Consider the following 23041-nt stretch of genomic DNA (forward strand, 5'->3'; position numbering starts at 1 on the left):
GCAAAGGTGAAAGGGATTTTCCCCTGCCCTGCTCTTGAATTCCTTTCCTCTGATCATTACATTGCAGAAATAATCCCCCCTTTCTGTTATGTGTTTGATTCAGAGAGCTTTTATCATCCGCTCCTTCTGTCATTCTGTCACTGCAAATTAAATACAGTGTGCAGGCAAATTTACCCACAAATATTTAGTAGAACCTGTGGAAAGTTTCTGTACTTTGCACGCTATTACTGAGACAGAGTTATAAACAACAGCAGCAATTTAGAACAAAACAGAATGATTTTAGAGGATTATTTTGTGCCAGTTATTTGCTTGTGATAATAAACTATTGGATTCATTTATTAATTACTGAAATTCAGTGCAACATGGTGAACCAGTATAACACCAGTAAGTTTATTGGTATTGTGAGCATAAACAGCTTTACTGAACAACTGTGAGGTAGAATTTGACTAATTATTGGACTGGTCCAATATTGAATCCAATATCGACCATTTTCATGCATTCATCATGCGTCGATGCCATTTTTTTAAATTGACATCCAATAGACTAAATATATGGACCGTGTATTTGTAAATGTAGCTGCCTCTGTGGTCTTTCCTTTTTATTATGACACCAGTTTTCGTCATGCAATAATTTAATAATAATTTTAACTGCAATTGTATGCGGCAATTTGTGCTGTTCTTATGTGTATTAGATGCTTTTTACAGCAAGGCTTATTCCCTCATTTACATTGCATGAATGTAAATTATGTGCTGTCTGCTTGGCACTGCAGTTTGCAGTAAATTCAACCCTTTGTGGGTGGTTTGTGCATTATATACAGTATCTCTGGGCCCCTGGAAGTCATGCAAGCCTTTTGTGGACCTTGCTCTTTGTTTTCAGAGAAGTTGATAGAAACTAGAGCCTGACCGATTAATCGGGCCGATTGTAGCGTATCATCGATTATTCAACATCGGTCAGTATGTAACTCAGTGGTTCTCAACCTTTTTTGGCTTGAAACCATATTTTAACATCACACATTTCTGGTGACCCCAGACATTAAAAACAGAGATATTTTATGGCTAAAATTAATTTGTTTTTGATCATGTAATTGTTTGCTATACTATGTTGCAAATAAATGTTAATTTTAGATGACATTTAGTCTATATAATGTATATTATTGTGGATGGAGGCAGTAAAGCCAGGTGTAGATTACTGCACAAAGTGAGAATTTTATTTTCCTTGGTCAGGATATGTACAGTCAGTCCAGCTTGGATTTACAAGGCTGACAATTAATACTGAACAAACAATAACTCAAACTATGAATTATGAAAGAGCTGCAGCATCTGAAACCAACCACAATGAACATTTGAAAGATAAACAGTACCACAGTGCTTCAGTTTCAGCTTCAGAGTTTGTCATGTCTTTTATGGATTGTGATTGTCTATGCCAACTCACCATATATTTTTTATCACTATGTCTTTGTTTTTGTTTTTTAAATCAATTACTAGACATTTCAGGTGACCTCATTTGAATTCCAGGCGACCCCACGTGGGGTCCCGACCCGAAGGTTGAAAAACACTGATGTAACCTATGTATTAACTTTTTTGCGCTGAGATTCTGTTGCTCACTGCTCCTGTGTGTCTGTGGTGCGTGCAGAGTTATAGGAATAGTAAAGTGTGTCAGTTTCACTTTCACTTCCGCTCCAATTATCGTGCTACCCCCCCATCACGGACTGCTATATACCGATATATTGGATATCAACCGATATATCAGATATCGGCTTATTTTTAGCCCCCAATATCGGCATCGGCCCCAAAAATCCCATACCGGTCGAACTCTGATAGAAACTGAAAAAAAACTTGTGTTCTTGTAAGTTACAATAGGTAATTTCACCAATCTTTAATCAATAACCACTTCTGTCTGAGGAGTGTTTAGATCCAAGAGAAGCAAAATCAATGACTTAGTATTTAATATGGTTGTTAATATTGGAAATCTTTAAAAAATAAGGGTTACTGTAGTAATCATTTACTTTGACTGTGACACATTAGGTTTAGCGCTTTTGATGAATTGGCTGAAATCTGAATCAGATACAGGCAAAACATTTCTTTTAAAAGTGCCCTTTCCAGCTTGTCTACCCACCACAACAGGAAGAAAAATAGTCTGACAGACTAAGAGATTGTGGTAAAAATACAGACGCTTTGTGTAATCTTTTCTGCATCCTTACACACTCTGTCTTCATTGATTAGATCGCAGAGCACAAGCACCTGACAGGAAAGGCTGCTGAGTTTAGGAAGCTTTGGTTTGAGTTACACAAGTCTGACCACAAAAAGAGAGCAGCCAGTTATGGATGTAACCCCAATTCCCTGAAGATAGGAATCACACCATCCACTGTGGGAACTGAGGATTTTCATATCATGGTGAAAACCCACTCAGCAGAATGAAAAGTTGCATTTGTATGTTTATGCAATCTCAATGTAATTTATCATTGAAGGACTTTCCCTTTTTTTTCTTTTTTTTTTTATCTCTTCTTAAAGGGGTTAAATGTATGATTGATATCGCAAATTCTCAACAGTAGGAGAATGTTTGTTACCAGAACGTATTTAGGACCAACACCGCCAATGAATCAACACTATGTATCCACAGACTGTATCACTCACTGAATAAAGTATAAAGCCCATTGTTTGCATTCATCTGTATTATGGTATCATCAAGTTTTCGTCATCAAAATTAAACTCATGGCTGCTTATTTTGACAATCATTCTAAATAACACTGTGTCTTATAATCTTCACATGCTGTGTCAGCTGATAGTTTACATTATAGCTTTGTTAGCTTAGCTCTGTTTTTAGACAGAAAAGTAAAACCACAAATCACCTTTGTTTTCTGTACAGTTTTGTTGATAGCTGCACTAAAGATCTGTTCGGAATCATCCAAACAAGGTCAGAATTTACAGATTAGTCTGAACCATGGATCATCAAACGGCAGCTTAGCAAAGATAATCACATCCTATAATAACTTTATATTAGGGCTGGGCAAGTTAATGCGTTATTACCGTGTTAATGCATTCATTAAATAACGCAGACAATTTTTAAAATCTCACGTTAATGCCGTTTTATTATAACTCATATTATTCTGCCCCTGCTTGTGTGCGTGTAGCGATTAGCTCGGCAGATAGACAACAGGTTTACCAAGAAAAGCCAGACGCCCAAAACTTCCCTCCAAATCTTTTACTTGAGACTCACTGTAAAACTGCAACATACATACAAAATATGTCTCAGTTCTGTTCATTGCCTTAGTACATTTACATGGCATTATACATTTAAATGAATGGGGAAAAAGATTGCTCGCTCAATGAGAAAATCCATAGACATGCTAACAATTAGCATTTACAGATTCATTTAAGATTTACAATGTCTTTTTATCCAGCAACAAAGGTTCACATCAGAGATATTTTATACTATTCATTCTTACAACAACTGAACATAAAATACTCACAGGCAAACTTTTTTTGGGCCATACAAACAGAGTGAAAGAAACGTGTCTGTTAGTTCCTTCTTATGTCTGAACTGGCTACGGTAACACTGCAAGGACAAAACATACATTAGTGCAACTTATTCCGTCCACTAGAGGGCCCCCTTTGGTTGCTTTTAACAACTGAACATCACATATTATTTTGAAAGTCCGTTGCTCTGGCTCTGTGAATATACGTAGGTAAACCATGGGTTACAGGAAGAGGGGGGATGTTAATCAGGGTTGGTTTGCCAATCAGCATCATCATGTGTTTCAACCAATGACAGCATTTGGGGTGGGCTTAAGACTCCTGTCAGTCACTCTCAACCGGAAATAAAATGGTGGGGACATAAACGTGGAGAAAAGTACCGGTCTTTTCATTTTCATTTTCATTTTAAATGTCTTCAGATAGTGGGGTTGAGAAGGACAAAGTTGTTTGTAAGCACTGCAATGTGGGATTATTTTTTCTATCACCAGAGTACTTCAATTCTGAAATATGACTTAAAGGCAATACACGCTGTTGATGCCGGCAACCCCCCCCCCATATAACTATACGATTAATCATGATTAATTGCAGAAATCCACGCGATTAATTGCAATTAAGAATTTCAATTGTTGCCCAGCACTACTTTATACCTTCCTAAGCCTTGGATACAAACTCACCCGAGTAGAAAAAATGCCACAATTTCAGCATCAAATTCTACAGGTTTAATTTAGAGCTGTTACCAGTGGAGAAAATACTATGGCCTCTATTTGTATCACTCCTTTTCTTTGACTCTTAAAATTGTTTCTTATTGGTTGTCATCCCATCTTGTCACTTTCTGATGCTTTGGTCAAATGTGGTGGTTAGATGTGTTAGTTTTCCTCATTTTGGGAGTCTGGCAGAGTAGCTCATTACTCCCTCTAGTGGTCACACTATTTCTCCAGCTTGTAGTAAATAAATTCAGTTCATATCTCTACAACTCAATACATTGGCATCTTTGGCAGAACTTCACAGCTTTTTATTATTAACACCTATGATAATTTTAAGGCCTTTTTTTCAAAATATTGAAAGTAGAAATACTAAATATACATATAAAGTGCAGAAACAATTTTTTCCTGGGTTATGGTGAGTTAAAACTATTAAACTGTGACATATAGGATGTGGCTGTAAATATATGGTTGTCATGGATAATATATAAGCTTTTTGGTAGTTAATGTACAGCAATATGACTTAATACAGCTTTACATCTGAACCAAGCAACAAAGTGTCAAAGTGTGCCTTCGTTCAGCGACAGCTGAATGAATAATGATATTAAGCTCCTGCTGTGAATCAGCGTGACAACAATGTTCCATCATGGAAAGAGGTCACAAGTTATGGTCCAAGCTGCTGAGATAACAGAGGCTTACATTGTACCCTCTTTAGATTGGGACGATGTCGAGGGCCAATGAGTTGTGCCAACCATTGGAGTCCCATATCCTAGTTACCCATCTGCCCCTGGTTTCAAACAAGCCATTGTCTTATTTTTGAAACAGGAAGTAGAGGAAAACATCCATGAGAGCGACTGAGGCAGATAAACAATGTTACTGTTTAATAAAAAGTGTTCAGCGGAAGAGATGGACATCGAGCAGTAACCAAGCAGGAAGAGGGCAAAAGAGATGGAAGATGAAAGTGGAAATGAATGGACAGAGAAAAGGGATTGTACTATGTTACACTGTTAAAAAATAGACCTTTTCTTGCTTATTAGGCCTGCATTTGGCCTTAAAATCTAAAAAGCTGAGGATAGAGGAAGGTTTTGGATTGGTTTTACCATAATATCTGCACATAAATATTGATAGATAAAACAAAAAAATATAAATAACAAATATAAAATCCTCAAAACCCATAACACAGCAGCCATTTCACACATGAGTTGAAAATGTGAGTTAACTGTAAGAATTTAGTTGCAAAATTACTGCGGATGGACCTTCTTGATATTATCCAACAAGGACGGAGTGATCTTGCAATCTCAGATGGTAATTGATCTTAATTTTAGAGCGATAGTACAGATTGCTATTGAATAACAGCACTGCCCAAACTTTCCTATTCACTTGCCATTTGTATCAGTGTAATTAGTGTATTTTAGAGGAGTGATATTGTGTTTTTTTAAATGGAATTATCCATTTTAAAACATTTCCCTGTGCTCTACATAAACTGTAAATGCTATGCTTGTGTCTGAATTCTTCATTAATTCAACTCCACAGGTTCATCTTCAACAATACTTCTTAGTAATGACACCAGAAAGGTCATTTTTAGTGTTGGTCCTTTAAATGCAAGTGAGCCACTTCATACCCCGCCCCCTCCTGGTTGTTGACTGTGCACTCTGTCCTGTTCAGCCACTTGTGTTCGTTAATACAACCAACAACTGAACGTTTTAGGTAATCGGCTTGAAGTTTGGACACATTTTCAGTATGGACTATAACTGATGCTTCTGACAAACAATTATGGCGTACTTGGAGAAATGTTCGTCGGATGTCTTGACCTTATATGTGCAAATGTCTTGACGTAGCTAGTTATGAAATGTAACAAATTAAGAAGTAATTGAAACGGGTTGTAGAAATTCACACAACTTTTGCCGGAATGAATATAAAGATAGTTTTGCAGCACCTGGAGTGTTCAAATTCCAACTTTCTGAACTATTAGGGTCCAAATACACAAATAAATGAATCAAAGACTAATAAACGTGGGTTTAGCAAAATATGACTCTTTATAAAGATTGTTTCATCATAAGCTCCTAACTTTAACATCATCTGAGTAAGCAATTCTTAGACTTTGTTCGTTAGCATAGTCTGTCTTAACCTGCAGAGTTTGTGCATTGTGTGGTTACACTGAGGAACACAAATAAATATTGACCGATGAAATGACGACTGATCCAGCTTCTGAACGCCAGTGTGTCAAATTTACACAGTTTCAGAATTAAGTACAAATCTCAGAAGAAACAAATTATGATTACAGTCCGTGTAATTTATATCTCAACCCAATAAAGCAGCTTTTCAGTTACTGAAACGTAAACTGAGGGTGCACAGACCCACAAACAGCTGTAACTGTAGGCAGCTCTAGTCAAGGCCTGGAAAAGCATCTCCAGGAGGAAACTCAGCGTTCGGTGATGGAAACTGCAAAGTATTAACAACAATCCTCATATTTCTATCTTAGTTTGTCCAATTACTTTTGAAGCACCGAGAATGGAGGGATAAAATTGGTTGTCACACCTCAATGGTTAATACAATATTTGTGTTTAAGCCCTTGAGTCAAAGGTGGGGTCTGAGATGTTTTTCTGGAGCATTTTTTATTATATTCCTTGAAATCCCCTTCACACCCCGATTACAACTAATTAATTGAATGCTCTAACACAAAAATTTAAAAAATCAGTCACCTGTGGAACGGGCAGGACTGAAAAAACACCATCCAATCATTTTGAGTGCTCACTTGAAATGATTGAACGGTGATATGTCGATCAAACTCAACTGCCCCCCCCGCACGTACCCCTCTTCGCGTTCCCAGAGGCTGGAAGCGCTTGTACAGGAAGCTTAGCCAGAACCTGGCTATATTAGTTATATTAGGATGGAAAGTTCACCAGCAAACTGTTTTGTCACTAACATAAACTGCTAGGAAATGTAACATTAGTCACATAGGTCTGAACTGGGGCTGTTCTGGAAGAGTAGGGGTGTTGGAGGAAACTGAATGAGGTATGCATGGATATGTGAGCTGGAGGCTCAGCTGGGGCCATAGTCGGGGTAGGAGCCTGAGGCGTACGGGAGCGAAGCAGAGGACGGAGCCTCAGCCGGTGTCGGAGACGGTTCGGCCAGGCCGGACCGGACCGTAGACGGTCCAACCCGGGTACAGAACAGAGAAGAGCCTCAGTCGGCGAATTGTTGCTGTGCAGCACTCGTGAACCCTCGGGAACAAGCATTGCACGTGTCACTACTCTGGAGGCATGGCTTCGGAGGGACGCCTGACGAAAGGGGTTTGGACTTTTGAACTGAGTATTTTCAAAATGTAGCTTGCTCAAACTGTTTTTCTAAGATCTCTGCTGAAAGTCGACACCCCAATCACGTCTGGATTTGTTCATTTCAGATCCAACTGTGGTGGCAAATTTATGACATTTGTGTCACTGTCCAAATACTTTTAGACCTGACTGTTTGTACACTTTGGAAAAAGTGTTTACTTCACTAGTTATTGTCTAAATATTGCAACAGTATTGCCCCGAAATGATGCAAAAATGCAGTTAGTCTGACAGCAACAACAAGAAGCCACCAAAAACAACCCACACCAAGTCCTCCGTAAAAAGTGCATTATGGGAGATTTTCATGTGCTCTTGTGATGATGTAAAGTTTATGTTTGGTATTTAGTGCAGGGAGATGAGGCAGAAGGCAAAAGAAAAGCATTTCTCTTAAAGTCATCAAAAATTTTGACATTTAAGATGACTTACGGTGGCAGACATTTCCTGCAGATAATAAATGTGCTTCCCTCTCTTCTGATATATGGATGGGAATGAAGTTTACTCCAGACAAACTGAGACAAACTGACTTCAGTTAGACATTTATTACAGTTTATTACACAGTGGCATTGGTTCAACTGTTAACATCAGATTCTCCATCCAAAAACTTTAGAAAACATTCATCACATCCATCCTTTTTTCATTGTAAGGAAGGGCCACACACGTCATAAAAATATGGAAAAACTGCAGAAGGAGGGAAGTGCTTGGATTTAATTTATTATCATCATCTGCACATGAATTATGCCAGCCACTCAAATGTCTTCAGCCAAAATTAGCATCGTATCAGATGCCCACCAGGGTTTTCCCGAGGTTTCTGGAGTACTCATGGGCTGCAGTTGAAGCCATTCTTGTGTGCCATAAAATAATAATCACAAAATAACATTGTTAAACAATAGAGAGTGGATCTTAACTGTGATTTAGTACAACCACAAATGACAGTGTAATGTTGTGAGAACTCCAGACATAATTTTTGCTGCTGCGAGTGTTTTAAAGGTACGAAAAACTCTTGATATTCTGGAAGATATAAACCCTCACATACAACAGCAGTTCCTCAGAGAAAAAATGTTCCTTCCTAAATGGTAGGAAGACTAATAACTACATTCAGTCACATGAAGTGGGTTGTGAGAAGGGATTCCCCATTGTCTGCCATATTATCCAGTCACCAAGGTAACTCGTATAGATTGTCTATTACCCCGTCCACACTAATAGGATCATTTGGGATATTTTTCTCTAAGTTTTAGCCTCTCGTCCACAGGTAAATCGTATGTTATGTCCAAAAAAAGTCTAAATTTTTAGAAAATATATGGGGAAAGTGATGAACCTTTCCATCAGAGATTCATGTGTGCCCACTGTTGCTTTGCGTAACGCATGTGTATCTGTAAGCATTACAACAGTAACAATAATGTCAAGTACAGTTTAACTTGACGTTGGTGCACCACTTCAGACAAAAGCATCTACATCTCCTGTGTCCAGTATTTAAAAACCTCCAGAAATAATCCTTTGGGTTGAACCAGCAGGTGGTGGAACAGTTTCCAGTATGGGGTTGTTATCCGTGGATACATATGGAAGTTTTCCTTACACTCTTTGAGGTGCTATTTCTGAGTGGCCTCCTTTGTTCTCACATTGAAGGGGAAACAATTGTTGTGCCTGGATCAAGGGAATCAGACTTTTCTTTCCCCATTCCCAAAGAAGACCATCTCTGCTCGAGTTTGCATCCAATTTAATCAGTTTATTTACAATTAATTAATTTTAATATCTTCAGGGTTAGATTGAAACCACTCACCTAACAAAGAAAAGCATAACAAGCTAGAATGGACTGCTGAATTTCTAGATTGGTTGAGATAGTTTTACAAATTTTTAGATAGGCAAAAAATTAATTTCATTCTACAGACCTCTACACCCAGCTATGTCCTTTTTTGTAAGCCAACACTATCAGCATGCATTGAACGATCGAGGACCCCCACCCCCACCACCCCCTCCATCATATACCCCTTATCCCTGCACGATGATCACTTCACACTTTATACACTACCTCACAATATTAAGTGCAATACAGGCCAGTGCCCAGTCAGACTTCCTCCTGTTGGATTTTGCACATGCACAAGTGTTTTTATACATAGGTCTTTTCTTATTCTTTATCTTTATTATTAAACAAAAGTCTTTTTTATGTACATATTGTTTATATATAGATCTGTTGGGCTAAATCTGGGACCTCGGGTACCAAATTTTGTACCATCTCATGTGTAAATGTGTGCTGGTATGACAATAAAAAGATAATAATAATAAAAAAAAAAAATCTTTGAATCCTTGAAAAATTAGAAGACAGGTTAGAGCTCCCCCATCAGGTAGGGAGGAAGAAAAGTACAGAAGATGAACAATCCATTAACAATAATACAGTCGGTGGAAGTCTTTTTGAGTGTTTTCAGTTGTTTTTGCGTTCTCATGTGTACAGATATCTAGTAAAATGTCCAGAGATAAAAAAAAAAAAAGACCTAGAAAAAAAGCTATCTACATGAGTGTGGATAGGGCATTTGACTCAAGATACACCCTTCCATACTCAACACTTCTCTTCCCTTGGTGTTCATTTAACCTGAACGCTCAGGCCTAGTACAGCTGCTGTTATTACGTTGCATCGTGCCGCTGTGGTGGTGAAAAGTGACCCCAAAGCATCAGAAGCAGCCTCACGCAACGCTGGAAATTTCAACCCCAGGCCAGTCCTCCTGTGGTATCAGAGTGAATGCCAGTCACGACAAGCAGAGCCGGGTGACAGAGTCAATAGAAGAGACAAAACTAGACTCACTGGATGAAAAGAACAAGATTGGAGGCACAGCTGGACTCGTGCTGTAATTATTCCTTTGACTGAAGTTTGTTGGAGTGATGTGTTTTCACTGCCTTTGATACTTTACTGCTGTTTCTGCATAATGTCATTTTAGATGAAATTCTACTCAGTCATCTGTCATCAGCTACAGCTTATCTAGAATGGTAATTTCTGAACAAGTAGAGAGTATATCTGCTGTAATTTAACCATGAATTATACTGTGTAAAGCACCTAAAGGTTACAATTAATCAGAATAGTGCATTCAAGACAGCAATGGACACTGCATTACCATCTTAACCCATAAAGACCCAAACACCCACTGGTGACCAAAACCATCTGCTGATCTAAACTGTCTAATACCTGTTGATGCATTAATCTTATCAATACATGTAAATAATTGGTGTAAAATGCAGTTTGTCATCTTTTCATGGTCATCAGATATGACCCATTTGGACATTCAGAGGCTCTGTAGCCAATGTGGAAACACCGTCATCTTCTACAACATTGATTCACCAGTAAAACCCACAGAGTTGGATCAATGACAGTTGATGGAAAGGGTTCATTTGCTGAAAATGTCACTTTTTCTTCAGTTTTCTCTGCTTTGATGTAATAACCTTTGAATTTACTCTGAGTTTTTATGAGGAGCTAAATTAAGTATATGAAATTAAATATAGGAAAATACATGATTTACAGTGGAAAATACAAAAATACAGAGGATAATATGATAACTAGAAAAGCACTTGGAGGGCGCAGACCTCCGCCCAGGCAGATCAGTACCCCCCTGGATCACCACCAAAACTGAATCATTTGTTCCCTGTGCCAGTATCAACATTTCCTGAAAATTTCATCAAAATCTGTCCATAACTTTTGGAGTTATCTTGCTAAGAAACAAACAAACAAACAAACAAACCCTGATGAGTAATACCCTCCTTGGTGGAGGTAATAAATTACAATAAATCATTTAAGTAAAGGTTAAATAGAGAGAAGAGTTAAGTTGGGAACTGCCACAAAAGTAGTCCTGGGTCTTTATGGGTTAAAGGGTACCTGAAATGAATTTTCATTGCTAGCTATTTTAAAAGATCTCATGTAATACATCAGGTAACCGCTTGTCAATAGCCCCTTGCCAAATATACACGAGTACAAAGTCGCGTCTCTGTCAGTCCTTCATGGTCAGTGACATGTTGCCTCCTTCATGGGCTGTTCCAGCGCCGGTAGTGATGCAGACCCGTTGATTTGTCCGATTACCTGGGCTGCGAAGGACTGGTCACTGACCCCGTACAGCAGACACCAGTCTAATGCCGCATGGTACCAGCTCGGCACGACTTGAAGTAAAAGGACCTGGAATCTGGTACCCGGTACTAGTTTTTTGGTGTCTGCTCCGGTGAGGTTCCAAAACGGGGGAAGACATACTAAAACGTGACGTGTAAACACTGCAGACCACTGATTGGTCAGAGAGTTGTCTCTGCATCATTGTGTCATCAATGTGTGACCTGCCATTTAAAAAAAACTGATTCAGAAGTTTGCAGTTAATCCACAAGATGGCAGCCCGCAAAAGTACACCGCGGTCGGTCGAGGAGGTTCAGACATTTCTGTCCTTGGTGGCTGACAAAAAAATTCAGCGTGAGCTTGACGGGACAACACACAACGAGCAAGTTTATCAGCAACTCTCTGAGCAGACGTCATAGAAGTTGTGTGCTGCGACACTAGGATATCTAAGTACTCTAAAGTTGGTAGTTTCCGGTAATGGAAACGGTCTCCAGGAATAGTATCGGGTACGCGAGTCGAGTCGAGTTGAGCTGAGCCAAGCTGATTTCACGTTGTGGAAATGCAGAAAAAGATGACACATTATCGGCCAGTGCTGCGTGGCATCCGTAGGACAATGGTGGAGTGCAAAGCTTGCAGCTGCACAAACATCAAGAGTAAACATGTGCTCTCCACTCAGTCTTGCTCACTGACTGCTGCTTGTTTACTCGCACTTGATTACTCGCTGGTATATCACTTCCAGCCGACAATGGCTACTCCCCATAGATTCTGCCCCCCCCCCCCCCGTAAATCATATAATAAAAAGTTCATGTGTTGTGAATTTATGGCTTTTTTTTTTTTTTTTTTTTACTGAATTTGCACCTCTTTTGCTTATAATACATAAAGGACAATTAATGTCGTAATCCTGACCAGTTCAGTTACTCTTTAAAACTAAATCAGGCCAGCTGCAACTCCTCTGATAATATTGACTCTTAATTATGAAAGTAGAGAGTAGAATATGTTACTGCTGCTGTTAGTTTCCCTAGTGGTCACTCATGGTACTGCAATGACAAAAATCCAATCGTCGACAACTGCATTTGCAAACAACTGGATATTAATGTGATTATGATGAGCTGTAAGAACAATGGGCATGCATTTTAAACCTCCTGATAGCTCAGATGTTCATTTTCTACACTAGTCCATGTGTACACTGGGCTGCATAACAGAAACGTTTGCATTTCATTGGAAGGAACAGCTGCCATGTTTTATTTCAGCCTTCAGTTCAAGTAAAGCAGCACATCCATGACTTTAATTAACCCATGAAGTTGACTAGCAACTGTGTTAATGCACAAATTACATTTTGGGTGCGTCATCGTACAGAACATCACAATCTGTTGTCTAAAAGCGGATGGGATGCTGTCTTCAGGTTGATGCTTCCATTAGGCACAAACTATTGGAATATCTTGTCGTGTTATTTCAGATCAGTACATGTTCCTGAATCACTGGAAACTGTTTGAAATGAGTAATTGATGCTGTGGGGTTTTGCTCTGTTTAATTTGCTGTTGTGCAATGTACCGATATGCGAGTTTCATGAAGTTTTGCACACTCTGTGTTGTGTATGTGACACTAACATAATTGCTACTGAAAGCAGATAAGAATGAGTTCTGAATGAGCAGCAGGATGTTCTGTTAAATGATACTAAGGACCTTCTGTGACTTCTTACTTCAGTTTCTTTTTAGTTTTTCTCAGACTAACTTTCCAACTCCTCGTGATGCTTTCAGAAATGTTTGACTTCCTTCCCATTATTTTAATTTTTGCTCCCTTCCATCAGTGAAATGTGGGTAAATAAAAGCTTAAACATGGGCACTTCTCTGCAGGCTTCAGTGTCACTGTCGCTTCTCCACAAACAAAGACTTGGACTTTTTCACAACTAAAAGGGACATTTCTGGACATATTTAGTTTCCTGGGGATTGAATGCTTTCTTCTGAGCGCTTGACCTCTTCATATAGTCAACAGGGAATATTTGACGCTTCATCTCGGGATGAACGTCTCGAAATAACCCAATAATATTATTGTATAATAAAAAATATGACACAGTAGCCCACTCTTAATAATGTAAGTGAGAAGACTTGTATACTTTTTCACACAGTGTTTTCCGTGTTTATTTGAGTGTCGCAGCTTTGATTATAGAAAGTGGACACTCATCACTATTATTCTTTCTTTCTTTCTTTCTTTCTTTCTTTCTGTTTTTCCATCCTTTCTTCTTTCCTTCCTTCCTTTCCTTCTTGCCGTATTTCCTTCCCTCCATCTTTTCTTCTTTCTTTCCATCTTTCTGTCTGTCCTTATTTCTTTCCTTTCCCCCATCTTTCTTTATTTCTTTCATACATGGTAAAGACCATAAACAGAACATAGAACATAACATAAAATGTGTCTATGAGTACAGCTTTAACTTACAGTTTTGGAAAAAATTCTTAGACCATCAAAAGTCATCAAAAACAATGGTTATGCAATCAAGTACTAACTCCTGTGTGTATCATGTGACTAAAACAGACAGAGAAGAAAACATGGAATGCCTAAAAGCACTGTTTTTGTCAGTACAGTGCCATAGCTATTGATGTAAGAACTGAAGCGATTTTGGTTATTATCAAGAAAACCATGGAAAATGGATAGATATCAGCCCTGAAATTAAACTATTATGAGCTATTTTTGTTGTTATCCTTGTATTTGTCCAAACAAATGTGCCTTTAGTTATACCAGGCATTAAAATGGACAAGAAATTGAAGAAAACAAGGGTGGTCTAATAATTTTTTCCACAACTGTAGATAAGTAAACGAGGATAAGACCAGCATGCCAGGACCCAGACTCACAGGGGTTTTCCAACACTCTGACGTTCCAGCAGTACTAAAAACCTTTGCACAAACTTCTGCAGGTTAAAGTGAACTAACTGAAAACTTGTAAAAAATCGCAACAAACAGACTGAAATAAACCCACTGGCTTAGTTACTGGGATACCCATGATGCAACACTCTCTGTATCATAGAAGTGAACCAAAAAGCTTTGAAACCCTGATTAAAAATGACGCTCATATCTTAACTAGAATGCACTGTGAGCGGCCGGATCTACCATTTCCTGTTTAATGTAAAAACTGTGACAGAAGTTCTTTTATTGGACGCCTCTGTCACCTCTGTGTTGGAAAGTTAAAACTGAAAACCGGATATTTTTTTTTTTACCCACAACATCCCGGTCCAGCCCTGCAGCTCCCCTTAAAGGTCAGAAAATGAGTTGTGTAGCTGTGAATCCCACTGTACTTTGACCTGTTTTTCACAGAAATAATCTGAAGGGCTGGATTGCATGTTGATGGCATCACCCGGGCTTCAACTCTAAAAGGCTGCACAAAGACGGTTTTGATGAGACTGTACCCTGCCCAGATCTGAGAAAACCAGCTGGACGGCAGCTTTATTCTCGGTTCTAGATGGACCGAGTGTCGCACACTGAGGATCATTGTAAACTGCTGCCATATTGTCATCAGTCTGCTCTGATGTCCTGTGCATCTGTGGTCTGTAGCACTTTGTGAACAGTAAATGAAAACCTGTTTTACACCAGGCAGAAGGAAAACTCAGCCAACGTAACATTTATAGACACTGGGTGAAAAGACATGGTTTGCTTTTGTCTGTTGATAATCGTTCATCTTATGTTCAGTACTCGTGCAAACAAATCAAAGACAGTCGTGTAGAAGAAAGGGCATTATCATGATATAATATATATCAATGCATACATTTTTTTTTGTTTTGTTTTGTTTTTGAGGTTCACATTGCCCACATTCTCTGTGAAAAACATTTCTTTGTTTTTTCTTTTTTTTTGCTCATAATAGTCCTGACTGTTCTGGCTCTCGATCTTTGAGATGTTCAGATTTTTCTCATTTTAACCATAAAGAAGGGTCACAAGTCTATGTTTTTCATCACTTTCATCTTGAAAATCATTGTACTCTTTGTCTTAAAATCAAAATGAAGTCTTCTTTCATTCTTTACATTCTGTTACTTTTTTGTGAGAAATGTAGAAGTTGAAATGAACATCTGGTTTCTTCAAGTTTCACAAAGCCTTTAAGCTCAGAAAGATCTAGAGCTATTTTGTGTGAAATTTTCTAAAAATTATATGATTTATTGGCATCTATTATAATATTATCCTCTGCTTTTTGCTTATTTTTCAGGTGTTTTTTCCATATTTGATTCACTAATCACGTAAATATTCATAAAACCTCAGAGTAATTTCAAAGGTTATTGTATGAAATCATAGAAAACTAAAGAAAAAGTGACTTTTTCTGCAAAGTATATCATTAACTACACATGAAACAAGTATCTAGAAGCACTATCATTTATCAAACTATATGGGTTTTATTGGTGAATCAGTGTTGCAGGAGATAATGGTGTTTCCACATTCACTGCAGAGCCTCATGGATGTCCAAATGGGTTAAATGTGATGACCACGAAAAGATGAGAAACTGCATTTTACTTTATTTATTTACATGTAACAATAGGATTAGTGGATCAGAAGTTATTCCACATTTTAGATCAGCGGCTGTTTAGGTCTTTGGGGGTTAAACTAGGCAGGAATAATGATGTGACATTTTGATATTGACTGTTTAATATGTGTTTATCTTGATACTGTTTTGCCCAGACCTCTTAGATAGTCAGCAGTCTGAGAGTCCTCAAACTGTGTGAGTAAATAAATGAGAATAGAATGGAAGAGGACGATGTGATAGAGTGGAAAGATAAAAAAAAGATGTGCAGTATTATCTTTGATGAGGCATTTCTATTAAATGGTAGACATCTTTCTACATGCAGAAGCTGCCACTGCATCAAATGGAACCTCAGATATGACAAGAAGTTAATGTGCTTCAACACATTCATTTTAATGGTGGATAAAACCGTTCAAGTGGAACCGCTTCATCAAAACTACTATCGAGGAGTTCACATTTTAGAAATAATTGATAGATTGTTGACATTTCCATAAGCACAAGCTGTAAGGGACATTGGACATCACTGATGAGAAAATGGGAGTAAAACCGAAAATGCGAGTATCCTGATGGTTTTTGGTTTGTCAAGTGATTAAAAATATCCCCAGTTTTTCGTAAACGGCGAGCAGAGCCACTGATGTGACCTTGGAGGGCAAAGCATGGAGACCACAGCAGAAACTGATAGTAAATACAATGTACATCTTTATCAGTGGTATGGGATATTTTTGACATTCAGGGGAAATAGAGCGTATCTTTCTTTTTCCTTTGAGAAAGAAAATAAGGGGCATAAGCGACGGTAAAATATAAATTAACAAAAAACAGCTGTTTAAGTTCACATTAACAGCATTTTTACTTTAATATCAAAAACAAAATGACACAGATTGATTTGTCCACGGACGGTGTGTTTATGACGAGTGTGAATCTGTGTTTGCGCTGGAATTATGTAGTCAGTACAAGTGCCGTTTTGACAGACAAGATGAAATGCTTATGCACCATGACATATGACTAATAAATATGCAAAGAGCAAAGTGCAGAAAATTGTACACAAAGGAGGTAATTTGTTGCACGCTGGGGTTCGTCTCCACTTTGAACAATTAATTTAACACTTCTTCAAAGTATATTCAATAAATGCATGGCCTCAATAGATTTTTGGTGTTTTCAGTCCATTATAAAATGAATTTTCTCCATTTTATCTCAATTTACATGACTGTAATTCCGTGGAAAAAGAGAAAAGGAGTGCCGCTCTGCTTTCATTTTTTTCAGTGGAGGTTAGAGTATCACTGTGTGTTTGCACAGACACCCTCATGCATGGTTTCTTGTTCATTTAGTTTTATGCTTGAATACATCAAGTCAAAAAAGGACATCCAGTAAACTGTTTGGACAAATTGTTTAATCTTGGGCACAGAGAAATGGGAGGGGAACCAAAGGGCAGGCGTCGTATGAGCAAACACAGTCACAGAGACGATCCATGTACTGTATACAGTAGAATTAATATGCAGCTCACACTCATTAAGTCAGATACTCATGGTGTCTCCTCGCTCATTTCCTTCCAGTCAGCTGAGAGAAGAGACAGACATGGTTGGAAGCTGGACAAATATAATCTGATATATAAATAGCCTAACCAGGACACACACAGTCACGCAAACACACACCAACTAGGGAACAAACATCAATTTGACTGTCTTCCTTAACTCTCAGAGACAGCCGCCAGTGAGGCTGATGCATTTACTTACCTGGCGTGTTGTTCTGCTGGAGGGACTCAAGAAGACAAACACAGAAAATTAGTGTGGAATACTCTCAAAGTGGGAAGGATATGGTGGGGTGAGGGATTAATGAGGGATAGCCGGGCTTTGATAATACCGAGGTTTTGAGCCGGCGTGTGCTCCCTGAAAGCCTTTTGTTTAGACCTTATTGCCAGTCGCCATCTGTTATGATCCAGTTGCCAGATTGCCTAGAGCAACATCATCAATCCCCCCCTTTCAGCTTTTGATCTGTAAAAGTAAAATGCGGCTACTCCTGACTCCATACTCGCAGAGTCAAAAGCCAATATCTGTTATGATGGATTGTGACTCCACGTAACCCTGAGGGCCCTCTGTTGTCATGTTGGCCACTTCCCTCTCCTCAAAGGAAGTAATGACCTGTCCTTGCCTCAGTGCATCTCTAAAATAGACACACACATGGAGATGAGGACATCCCAATAGCACCCGAGCTTAAGTGACAGATTTCAGTGTGCATACACAACTGCAGCTCCACTTTGATGTAGATGCAGAGTTGAGCTGTAACAGCGAGCGGTGTCTTTGTTTAGAAACAGGTTTGATGCACTGAGATGTTAACACCTACGCTAACACATCACGGTGCACCCTGTGAACCCTGCATATTTATATCTGAACTGTCTAAAAGTTGATTTTCCCTTTAACATTCATGTGGTGTTTCTCCTCTCTCTCTTGCTCTTTGTTCACCTCTTACCTCTTTCCCTCCATTTCCTTCATTAAATTCAATCCGCCCATCCTTCTCACCTCTCCGTGTCCCTTCCTGCTGACACCTCATCTTTGTCTCTCTCGCCGCCAGGCCGGGCCAGTCTGCACGGCAAGTCCTCCCTGCGGATAGAGAATGTGCGTTCGGACGACCAGGGCTGGTACGAGTGTAAGGTGCTGATGTTGGAGCAGCAGTTTGACACCTTCCACAATGGCAGCTGGGTGCATCTGACTGTCAACGGTAAGAACAGCGTGCAGATGCTAGATTAATGCAGGGCCTTGAAAAATCTAAAACTGTTTTATTCATTTATTTATAACCTTTATTTAACCAGGAAAAAAGCTCATTGAGATTAAAAATCTATTTTTCAAGAGTGTCCTAACAAGACAGCCGCAGCAGAAGTTAATACAAAATACAAAATAGAAATCACAGCCATACATCCACATTAAAAATATACATAAAACACAATAAAAGTCAGTTCTAAAACCATACATAAAACACTAAAATAAGAACATACATTTCAAACACCACCATTATTTTAAAAGGAACTAAAAGTAGACAACAATGTTCCTTAAAAGCATCTCAAAGCAGAACTCAATTCATTTATTTGAAAAACATCTACATCCAGATTTATCCTTTTCCCATTCATTTAAAATGACTTTGATTTTATTTAAAGAGACCAGTCCTTCAGTTTAGTCTCCTGTAAGTTGTTCCAGGCAGTGAAAGTAGAACATTTAAAAGCTTTCTTCTCCAGTTCTGTTCTGACTTTGGAACTTGTGGAAAAATCTAATAATCAGGTTTATTTAGGTCTTGAACTATCTTAGGTCAGATCATCATGAAGTCAGTGTATCTTTAATAAAGTTGTTGGAAATGCACTCTGGTGGTTTTGAGCTCAATAGCCTCTTCTTTTCCACTGCAGGAACTTTACCAGGAACTTTTAAAAACCTTGCCATGTTTCCATATAAAATATCCAGGTAAAAAGATTTCCTACGACCCTAAACCTTCCTTGAAAAAAGTTTCTGGTAGGGGGTAGGATGTTTCATAAAAGTTTTAAAAGTCTTGAATTCACAAATCTGCATTTACTACCTTAAAGAAGTTTTTAAATGTATTAGATGTGGCAGGTCTGAAGTTATGTTGCCATAAACTTGTTGGCTGTGTTGTATTTAATGTGTCTGGGAAATGTCCAAGCTGCAAAGAAAGTAACATTATTCTATTCAAGTTTCACCCGTTCCAACTCGACATTTTATATTGAAATTAGGAACCAATTATTGCTAACTTTGCAGCCCTCAGTGAGAAATGACTTGGAATGGTGGAAATCAAGGTACTGGAGTAAATAAATGTATTTTCCTAAATTCAAGGAGTCAGTTTTTGCCTGTATGCCCGTGAAATAAGCTGTGAAATGGGCTTTGAATTCTGTTCTAAGTTTTAAATTTAATTTGTAGAAACCTGTGGGAACCCTGTGTTCCTACAGCGTCCATTTTCAGAATATACTCTTGAGTGTATTTGTCTCTTTGCTCCTACAAATGCATTATAATCATCCGTCTGTCCATCTGAATAAAGAGTGAATTCGGCCAATATGCTCAAAAGAACATGGGCTTCATAAGAACGCATTTTCTGAATACGCTTAGGAGAAATTCTAAACAGCCAAGCCTCATTTGAATGAATTTTCGTGAAGTTTGAGGTCCGATGGAAATGCCAGTCACACAGGTTACCAGGAATTCTTTTATGCAGGTGATTAAGTTTCCGGTAATAAAAGTTCCTGGGAATCTGGTGGAATCGAGGCTTTTTTTAATGCTGTCAAATGGAGCATTTTCCAATTAAACCATTGGATACACTGATTATTATTCTGGTTTATAAGGATTCTTTGGATATGAATGTTCCAGCTGTGGTAGAAATGGATGAATCCAAAGAAAAGTCCACATTATCAACAGACAACCTTTTCCAGAGTTATTTGAAGGAACAAAAGAGGGAGGCTTTGTTCACACAGTGGAACGTTTGCCTCCAGTGAAAAACTATTTTTAATCAGAGTTTGCAGCTGCATGTAAACAGAAGTATTAGGGGACTGTTCATTTTCATTAGTCATGTAAACAGCTTATTAGGTATTTTGTCTTTTTTAGAATAAAGCCAATAAACACAATATTATGTGCATGTTAAAGTCAATGTAACAGAAGTATGAAATAAAACCAGCATGAAAGAAATAAGCTAGTCTGGTGTTGTCCCTTATCAAAAAAGGATGAAAAATGTACAGTACTGTGCAAAAGTCTTTGGCCACCTTTATCTTTGTTGTTTTTTCAGGGTTGAAATGAGTATATAAATTTATTTCTCATTCTCCTTTCCTCAGATACAACAAGAAAATACAGGAAATATGTGCAAAGCCTTAAAAGACTCACAAAGAACTGAACTAAATGGGTTTTAAAGGTTAAAGTCACTATTTAGTGTGACCCCTGACCCCATGACAAGAAGCAGCCTGGTGTAAAACATCAGTAAATCAATGCCATGAATCTCACATTGCCTGAAAAGGCTTCAAGACATGTTAAGTGCAAAGGGAGGTTACATGAAATACAACTTTGGTTTATAGAAGCTGTTTTTTCCCTGAAACTTTTGTTTTTACTGCTGTACATACTAGTACTTTATATGTCCAGGTTGGAGCTTAATACAGAGACCGAGAAATGCATGTGTGTGATCATTACAACATTTACTAAACCAACAAACCAAATCTTAGACCAGGACATCTGCATACATTGTATCTCTAGAAATACTGAGGAAAATATTTTGAATGTTGCATTCATCTAATATGGGTGAGTGTAAGTTGAATGAGATCTGGTTTGAAGATGGTACTTAAAAAGTATGCCACATCTTCTGCAAGAAAATGCTCAAATCAGGATGTTAGATGTAAAGGCTTTAGAGCACAGGTGTCAAACATGCGGCCTGGGGGCCAAATCCGGCCCGCCAAAGGGTCCAGTCCGGCCCTTGGGAGGAATTTGTGAAATGCAAAAATTACACTAAGATATTAACAATCCTTTTAGTTCAGGTTCCACATTCAGACCAATTCAATCTCAAGTGGGTCAGACCAGTAAAGTACTATCATAATATCATATAAATAATGACAACTCCAAATTTTTCTCTTTGTAAATGTAAATATTTTCATGTATTTACACTACAACACTACAAGTATAATTTCACAAACAATGTAAATAACCTGAACAAATATGAACAACCTGAAATGTCTTAAAGCTATACCTACCGATGTGGCATTTCTCACAGCACTTAGTAAAAGTTTGAACATGAACAACCCGCCTCCCTCCAAAGCCCCGCCCCCTTCCTTCTGCCTGAGCTCTGAGGCTCCTCCTCCTCTCTCCTCATGCGCGATGGAAACGGAGGAGGAAGCAGAGGTGGAGGTCCGGTCCGTTTTGGCGTGTCCGCGCACCCCTCCCTCAGTAATCAGATGCATCATCCACCTGCCGCGGGCCCGCGGCTCCTGTTCCATCAGTAGACCTGGTCTGTGCAGCGCTGGGTCAGTGTCACTGCAGTGCCCAGGGGATGGGCGCGCACACTGTGAACGCACGGCCTCCGCAAATTTTCCGTGGACATTTGAAGTTTCATAGTCCATACAATTATCATCCTACATCATCTTACATGTGTGACACCATGTAACTGCACCTGTATGAGTCCCACCGTCATAAAAGCTGAGCTTTATGCAGACCTGTTCAGTCCAGTACAGCTGACTTCCGGACTTTTATCTCCATCCTTCATTCATCAGACTCCCGTTTGTTCCCCTCAGTTGTCATTTCTGTTCATAAATCCGTTTATTCCCTTCCACATGTGCATGTCAGTTCTATCCAAACACATCCTAGACAGTAGACTGTGGTCAGTGACAGGAGAAGCAGCGCCAGTGAAGCGTCAGATTCAGAGGGACACATATCGGATGTGAGACGGCGATAATGGATCGGATGCTGGACGGCCGTAATGGATGATTGACAGGAGGCTCAGTCAGGTTCGGCCAATTATTTTATTCGGACCGACTAAAATGATTGGTCAGACTGTTATTAGAAATATATGAGAATTAAACATTTTTGAGTTTCAATACCTGGTGGATTTCTTTTACATTTTAGTTTGACACACACTTATTAGGAGCATTTTAAGATGACAAAAGAAAAGCGTAAAAATGCCACATCATACGGTATAGCTTTAAGAGACGTAAGTACAATTTTAACAAGATTCTGCCTGTTACTAAATGTTTTGTGTATTTGTAGATCCACTGTGATCTGTAAGTTATAATATACATGTGTAAATGATAAACTGAAGCATAATGTTGTTAAAATTACACTTATTTTTTCAGTTTGTTCATGTTATTCACATCTTTTGAAAGGATAGTTTGTAGATGTAAACCTTTTCATAATTTAAATCAACTTTTTTTTTTAGAGAAAAGTTTGGAGTTGACATTCTTTATATATTATTATGTTATTATTTTACCAGTTCGGCCCACTTCAGATCAAA

General features: G+C 38.6%; 1 protein-coding gene across 2 annotated transcripts in view; it reads left to right on the plus strand.

Moving 5' to 3' along the window:
* Positions 1-23041, plus strand: part of igsf9bb (immunoglobulin superfamily, member 9Bb) — a 206006-nt gene that overhangs the window by 63612 nt on the left and 119353 nt on the right. For both annotated transcript variants that reach the window (XM_030154685.1, XM_030154686.1), the window contains exon 3: positions 18641-18787. In XM_030154685.1, the coding sequence (XP_030010545.1) occupies positions 18641-18787 (147 nt within the window). The remainder of the gene's footprint in view (positions 1-18640; positions 18788-23041) is intronic.

Source organism: Sphaeramia orbicularis, chromosome 14 (genome assembly GCF_902148855.1).
Source record: "Sphaeramia orbicularis chromosome 14, fSphaOr1.1, whole genome shotgun sequence".
In the NCBI taxonomy this organism is placed as follows: Eukaryota; Metazoa; Chordata; class Actinopteri; order Kurtiformes; family Apogonidae; genus Sphaeramia; species Sphaeramia orbicularis.